General features: G+C 43.0%; 1 protein-coding gene across 30 annotated transcripts in view; it reads left to right on the top strand.

The window, feature by feature from the left end:
• Positions 1 to 7,748, top strand: part of Clip1 (CAP-Gly domain containing linker protein 1) — a 118,434-nt gene that overhangs the window by 85,501 nt on the left and 25,185 nt on the right. For all 30 annotated transcript variants that reach the window (XM_031337834.1, XM_031337840.1, XM_031337843.1 and 27 more), the window contains one exon: positions 3,638 to 3,758. In XM_031337834.1, coding sequence (XP_031193694.1) covers positions 3,638 to 3,758 — 121 coding nt within the window. The remainder of the gene's footprint in view (positions 1 to 3,637; positions 3,759 to 7,748) is intronic.

Raw genomic sequence — 7,748 nt, 5'->3', positions numbered from 1 at the left:
TGTGTGTGTGTCTGTGTCTGTGTATATGTCTGTGTCTGTGTGTCTGTGTGTATCTCTGTGTGTGTGTGAGAGAGAGAGATGAGAGATAGGCATACAGCGGTAGCCATGTTTTCCAGAGCTGTGGTGTCTGTCATTACCTGATAGAATAGTGTCACCTAGAGAAACAGTGGAACCAGAGGAGCTGCACTGTCCTGATGGAGTTCCCTCCCATGACTACTGCTCTTACAGCTGGAAACCAGCACTTGTGATGGAATGGTCTTTAACTCCATGCTCCCTACTAGAGTCATTTCAAGAGAGCCCTTGTTAGAGTTAGCCAGCTCCTGATTTCAGCAGGAGAGCCATAATGAATTGGTTTCCCATTGCTGTGTGACTTTCTATCTTAAAAGAACTGACTAAACAGTCCAATTTTCTGGACTATATTTAACTTAATAAATTTATGAGTAAAATGTAAGTCAGTATCAGCAATATTTATTCTGTCTCTCATTTTTAAGGGAATATTTTCTGTTTTAAGATAACTTACCCTGAAAGAAAAGCAGCTTGAAGATTGGTTAGAATGGCTGAGAAATGGCTTGGTTGGTAAAGTGCTCACCGTGCAGGCATAAGGACTTGACTTTGGATCCTAGCACCCCTGTAAAGGCTGATGTGGCTGGGGCACCTGTGGTGCGGTGCTGGGGAGGGAGCAAGAGGAAGAGTCCTGGGCCTCTCTGGTGCTGGTCTAGCAGATCCTAGAGCTCAGGCTCAGTGAGAGAACTTGACTCATCAAATAAGGTGAAAAGTGATTGAAGAAGACATCCAGTGCAGGCCTCTGGCCTTCTATGTATAGGCACACATTTGCATATGTACCCACAAAGAAACTCACACTCACACACACACACACAGTTGTTAGAAATGTTTGTTTGTTTCTTGTTTTTGAGATGGAACCCAGCTCCATAGAGTCAGTTCTCTTCCTCTATCTTTAGATGAGTTCTGGGGTTTGAGCCCTCAGTCATCAGGCTTGTGTGGCAAGTGCTTTACCTGCTGAGCCCCAGTGGCCATGTTTTAATTTCTTGTTTGAGTGTTCTTACTGCAGTATTTTTTCAGTGAGTGGTACGACTAAGCAAGCACTAAGCCGCTGACCCATGCCAGCTCACGGCATGCTCTTTTTTTGTCTGTCTGTTTTGCATTTGCTCTTTTGAGACAAGATCTCTAGCCCTGACTGTCCTAGAACTTGCTGTGTAGACCAGGCTTGTCCCAGGCTTGCAGAGATTCACCTACCTCAGCCTCCTGAGTGCTGAGATTAAAGGCGCTTGCCGCCATACATGGCCTCACTGTATGTTCTTTAAACCAGCATTTTCAAAAACTTATAATACATAAACCTGTGTATATGTGATGAAAGAGCAGATTTTTAAAGAAGCAGGAAGAGGAGCTCAAACATCACTGCTGACTGGCCAGATGTGGTGGCATACACTGTAATCCCAGCACACCAGAGACCAAGGCAGGAAGAGTTAAAGTTAAACACCAGCTTTCAAAACATAGCAAGACTTTGTATCAGTAAACAGAAACGTTCCTATGAAGGCAGTGACAACCTGAGAAATACTGTATTTAGTTTATGATGGTTTCATCGTAAGAAAAATCTCCTGATTTGTCAAGGGCTAATGGACTTTAACCAGTTAATAGATTTAATATGTGCTGCGTGTGCATGCGTGCGTGCGTGTGTGTGTGTGTGTGTGTGTGTGTGTGTGTGTGCGCGCGTGCGCGTGTGTGTGCGCGTGCGTGCATGTGTGTGTGTGTGTGCTGCGTGTGCATGCGTGCGTGTGTGCGTGTGTTGTGCGCGCACGTGTGTGTGTGTGTGTGTGTGTGCGCGCGCGCACGTGTGTGTGTGTGCGCGTGCGTGCGTGCGTGCGTGCGTGCGTGCGTGCGTGCGTGTGTGTGTGTGTGTGTGTGTGTGTGTGTGTGTGTGTGTCGGGGGCCTTATCCATTCTAGTTTGCTTCCCTGTTGCTATGATAAACATCACAACCAAAGCTACTTGGGGAAGAAAGGGTTTGTTTGGCTTAGAAGTCCCAGTCTATCACTGAGGGAAGACAAAGTTGGACCCCAAGGCAGGGACCGGAGCAGAGAGCAGTGAGGGGCACTGCTTACTGCTCACTCTCAGGCTCATGCTTCACTCTCAGCCTAGGTCCTCCTGCGCAGACATGGTACTGCCATGTTTGGCTGGGACCTTCCCCCTACATCAATCAACAGTTAATAAAATGCCCCCCAGATTGTCCACAGGCCAGTGTGATGAAGGCAGTCCTTCAGTTGGGCTCCCTTCCTGGGCGTACCTAGGTTTGTCTCAAGTTGACAAAAACTGATGATATCTGTATATGTGAATGGGTAAATAGGTCGATGGACCCACAATTAAAATCATTGCCTTCAGATCTCACTTTTTCTGTACTTACTAAATACTCATCTCTGTAAAAATTCTAATTCAGTGTGCTAAGAGAGTTTTTGTTTAGATTTATTCCCCTAAATCTTCATGAAGTCATCAAAGAGTATGTTATAGGTAGGTAGAGAATTAAAAAACTGAGAAAATCGAATATGCCAAGCACTGCCACCCATTAGACAATTGCAGTTAAAAATAGATGTGTTCATGCATTGACAGATGGATTCCTACCCAGATGACTGGATTCAGAATGTAGCCACATATGACAGCTTGCTAAGTAGAGTTTACCCATCATATACCTACTTAAAATTCAAAATTGCTTCAAAACCTTCCATGGCATAAAACTAGAATCTAGTGATTAAGTAAAAATATTTTGAACAGCCATATGTAAATGATAATAGTTCAGAATGTATATTTGCTTAATCTTTTAAAATTTATTTATTATTTTTTCCCCACTAATTAATTTATTCACTTCACATCCCGATTGCTGACCTACCTCCTCCTGGTACCCCATCACACAGTTCCTTCCCTTATCCCCTGGATTAATTTTAACAAGAAGAAAATATCTAATAAATATATCTATTTTATTGTTTATATTGGCATTTATGATGCTAGTTAGCTGGCAAGCTGTGTTATGTTTATTTGCTTTTAATTAGCAATTAGCATTGTAGAAAGAATACCATCAACTATCTCCTATTTGTTTTGGAAAAAACTCCTTTGGGCATTTCACTTCCCATTGTCCTAAAAATGTACTCAGACTCACAATAGCACCTGACTCTAATGGATCACTGGGTTTTTATTTCATCAAGAAAAAATAGATTAAGAGATTTATGTTTGCCTCTAGAACAAAGTACTTTGGCAGCAAATTAAGTCACCACGCCATAGCGGGTTTAGTATAATTATCTAACAAATTTTCCTATTGACGAAGGCTATACTGACCATGGAATTTGTCATCTATTTTACAGCAAAATTTGTGTGGGGTGTGGGTGGTAATAAGGTAGAGATAGTGTTTATTAGGTATTTTAAAATGTCATAATTATGGATAGCCAATCTCTTTCTGAGAGGTTAAATCGTGTGCCCTCTCCTTCAGGCAGCCAGTGCAGTCTCTTGTTGTTATAGATCTTATCGGGCACGTGACCCAGATCTATTTTCCTCGGTGCTGTGAAGCTGTTGTCTCCCACAGTTTCCTTGCTTGTCTTGTTTCTATGGTAACCCTGCGCTCACTGTCCTTGCAGAGAAACCCTAAAGCAGGCAGCAGCTCAGAAGTCCCAGCAGCTTTCAGCACTGCAAGAAGAGAACGTCAAACTTGCCGAGGAGCTGGGGAGAACGCGGGACGAAGTCACAAGTCATCAAAAGGTCAGTGGCCCTTCAGTGGAGACTCTTAGGTCAGGGTGCTGGTAGCTCCTGTGCTTGCAGTGTTCCTGGAGGCTACTCAGATCTGCTCTGTGTGACGAAGTTGCTTCCCATGAGATGGCTCATTTATCTCTCTGCTTCCAGGCACGCACACTGCTCTAGAACTTAGGTTGGAGTGAACTGACAGCTCCACTGTCATGTCACACACACTAGCAGCACCAGCACCAGACCTTCCAAGCAACTAGAAAGGTTCTTATTCGATCAGTGCTCTCCTAGCAATGCATTTAATGAGAAGAGCCAAGCAGCGTCTTCTCCCTACCACAGCTTTGATTCCAAAATTATTTTCCTCTCAAGATTTTTTTTTCCTCTCTCACTGAAGTTGGTCTTCAGGATACAGATTCTAAGATTATGGTTTTGTGTAAGGGTTATGAGTTGATTCTGAAGAGAACTATGACTCTCTTTAAATTTAAAGACATAGCATTTTGCCGACAGACTTGTGAATGTGTATGTTGATTTGTGGAATGTGGCTTCTTAAGGAGAGTGCATCACAGCCTGCTTACTGAGACGTGTGTTGCAGACTTTCTGACGGGAGCCGTTATTAAACATGGGAATAGAATGGATTGTAAATGAATACTAAATCTAAATGTCGCTCACATCTGACCCCTGAGCAGCTGCTGGGATTTTTAACTATTTATGATTGCTTTACACTGCAAAGGAAAAGCTCACTTGCCTCCTGCAAGCACTGGCTGTGACTAGCGAGTAATTTAAAGTCACAGCACTTCATTTTCATCAAAATGGAACAGTTTGTGGCAAAAACACTTTTTTTTCTTTTTTGGGGGGGGGGCAAGATATCACTGGTTGCCTGGAACTTCAAACTCAGAGCCATCCTCCTGCTGCCACCTCCAAGTTCTAGGAAAGTTACCATGTCCAGAGTTCATGTAAGACTTTTCGATTTTTATTATAGCTTTCCTCATGTCAGAGGAAATGCTACAGCCCCCCAGCTCCGATAGGTGCTGGCACACAGAGATGACAATGGCGGTCTCTCATGCCTGTGGCAGAAGATGGAAGCACAGAGAAGCTAGTAATTTGTTCAGCATCCTCTGGTGACAGTGTCCCAACATTTGTCATGTCACTTGGGCTTGGGACAGAATCAAAGTGAGTAGACTTAATAAGGGTCACTGCAGACTCCTTTGATCAGTTGGGAGAAACGAGTTCATGAAAAATAGAAGCTAAAGAAGAATTTTCTTTCTGATGTAGCTGGAATGTCTGCGACATCTGGAATGCCAGGGTGGCACAAGGACCAGAAGAGAAGGATTTGAGTGCTCAGTCTGTCTCAGTTGGCTTTTCTTTTGTTTTTTGTTTTCCCCAGTTCTTTGACTATCTCTGGTGGAGATTTTGGACTCCATCTGTAGGATGAGCAAGGAGGCTGTTCTGTCCGCTTGTGCTGTGATCTCAGCTGGACTAATTATATTCCTTGTGTCTTACTCAGCACTTGAAGGGGCTGAGGAGACCTCCTGACTCTTGGCAGAGCATTTCAAAGCTTTTCTCTATCTGAGCAGTTCTTCCTTAGCTGTCTGCTGAGAAGGCTCTGTGCCTAGTGCTTCAAATAGACATTTTGCTGGGTGTTAGAAAATAGAAGCCACAACTCTGAAAGCATGGACACTGGGATGGTGACATGAGCCTGCAATCCCAGTACATGGGGATGGAAGCATGAAGATCAGGAGTTCTAGGCCAGCCTTGGTTACACAGTTAGTTTGAGACCACCTAGGCCTACAATGGCCAGTTCAAGTCTAAACTGGGCTATAGAAGAGATCTTGCCTTTAAAACAAACAACCAAAAAGTTGCTTCTTACGGACTTTTAGGTCATTGTTGTTTGTATTTTATTTAGAAAATACAAGTAAATGTCAACTAAAACATGATAGTTTTGGTGATGGACACTCCCACTCCCCCCTTTTTTTTCCTTTAAACTGGGAATCAAACCTAGGGCCTTATACATATAAGACAAGCACTATACCAACTGAGCTATAGCCACAGCCCTGATTATAGAGATTATTAAAAGTGATACTAGCCAGGAAGTGATAGCACACACCTTTAATTCCAGCACTTGAGAGGCAGAGGCAGGTGAATCTTTTGAGTTTGAGGCCAGCCTGGTCTACAGAGCAAGTTTCAAGACAGCCAGGGCTTTACAGAGAAACCCTGTCTTGAAGAAAAAAAGGGACTAGATAGGAGCCAGGCCCAGTTTTAAAAAATAATATGATAATAATAGTCAAGAAAGATTACAGATCACTCTTGTTTTGATATATATACTTCAAAGAATCGAGGAAAAGCTCTTGCTTAAAATAATTTATCTAGGTGTGGTAGCTCACACCTATAATCCTAGTAATCATAGTACTTGGGAGGCTAAATCAGGAGGTTTCCAAGTTTGAGCCCATCCCAGGCCACATGGTTCCAGGCCAGCTTGGACTATAAAACAAGACCCTGCCTCAATAACCTATTTATCCATCCCTTATATACATTCATGAATACATGTAGAAAATGGTTTACAACCAACCTTATGTTAAAGATAAATGGACTCGTATGACTCTAACTCTTATTGTGTTATCTCTCTGGACCTGTAGCATTAACTATTTTTGTAAAATTATGAATTTTTACTTCCTAGAGTTACATGAGATTTTTTTAAGTGTCGGGACAAAATCTACATCTTTTTGCATTAGTCAGGCCTGTGTTAGAGAAGTACTATCAAGGAAGTCTGGCTGTAGGTCAGTGATACAGTCTCTGCTTGGCAGGCCTGAGGTCTCTATTCTCTAGTACCACAAAAGCAAGAGAGAGAGAGACTACCTGACAGAGCTACAGTGTTTAGCAGACATGCTATTTTTAAAATAAAGAACTTCAGTTGTATTGCTATAATTAGTGTTTCCTTCTAAAATTAAAGTAGCAAAGACCAGGGTGATAGGGTTAGGTAAATTCTGACCCAGGCCTAGGTTGCTTTCCTTTGCAATATTGATACTCCTTGAGCATTTACTGAGAAGCCTCTGTAAGACTCTGTGAGACCCCCAGAGAGTCTTATCCTATATGCGCTACCTACAGATCACAAATTGACAATGGATCGCTGCAATAACATGAGATTTATTGATCCAACATGCGTGGCCAATGCACGTGGGGTTGCTCATCCAAGCAGGAAGAGGCAACAGGGCTACTTGGCTCATTCTGACTAGTGCAGTATCAAACAAAGGATCTCTTCAGGCATTGGTTGGCTTGCTCAAGGGGGCTGCTCTTGACTTCATTGCCCCTTACCTAACTCTTGTACCTGGAAGGTCCCTGGAACGGGTCATGCTGGAAAGTCCAGGAATTTTTGTAAGGTCAGGGTGTTCTTGGACCCCAGTACAGGGAGGGGTAGAACATCTAATCCTGTTCTTACAGGTTATGTTCTGGTCAGCTTTTAGTTCATCCCAGCCCTCTTGACCTTTAAAAACTTTGTTTTTCTTATACAAGCAGATGTCTCTACTATAGGTAGTTTTTCTCAAAAGTCCTGTTTTTACCTTTATTTCTACATTCCCAGAACTTGGTTTCTTTAGCTTTGTTTTTCACTTTATTACTTCACCTCACCACTGCTTTTGTGGAATCTTGACCTTCTTCTGAGACCAGAAGTCTTACAGGTGAGGAAGCAGAGGCTCCTAGAGATGAGCTGGGGGCTTCCCAACAGGCGAGAACAGTGCCTGTGCCTCAGGGCCTGTTCCCTGCTGCTGCCCTGCTCAGGACGAAACTTCTTCACATATTTAGTAACCACTGTTTCAAAGACTTGAAACACAACAAAACTGTGAGCCAGGAATGTGGAGTAGTTGGGGCCAAACAGCACTGTACAAATGTATTTGTAGGCTGTGGGTATTGCTCAGTGGTAAAGCATGCATCTCTAATGCAGGGGGCGCTGGGTTCAAGCCCAGCACTGGGGTGTATACTCTGAACTCTGCTGGTATATATATATATATATATATA

This window comes from Mastomys coucha, unplaced genomic scaffold (genome assembly GCF_008632895.1).
Source record: "Mastomys coucha isolate ucsf_1 unplaced genomic scaffold, UCSF_Mcou_1 pScaffold22, whole genome shotgun sequence".
Taxonomy (NCBI): domain Eukaryota; kingdom Metazoa; phylum Chordata; class Mammalia; order Rodentia; family Muridae; genus Mastomys; species Mastomys coucha.
Note: the sequence above shows the minus strand (reverse complement) of the source record. Positions and strands in the feature narration are given on the sequence as shown.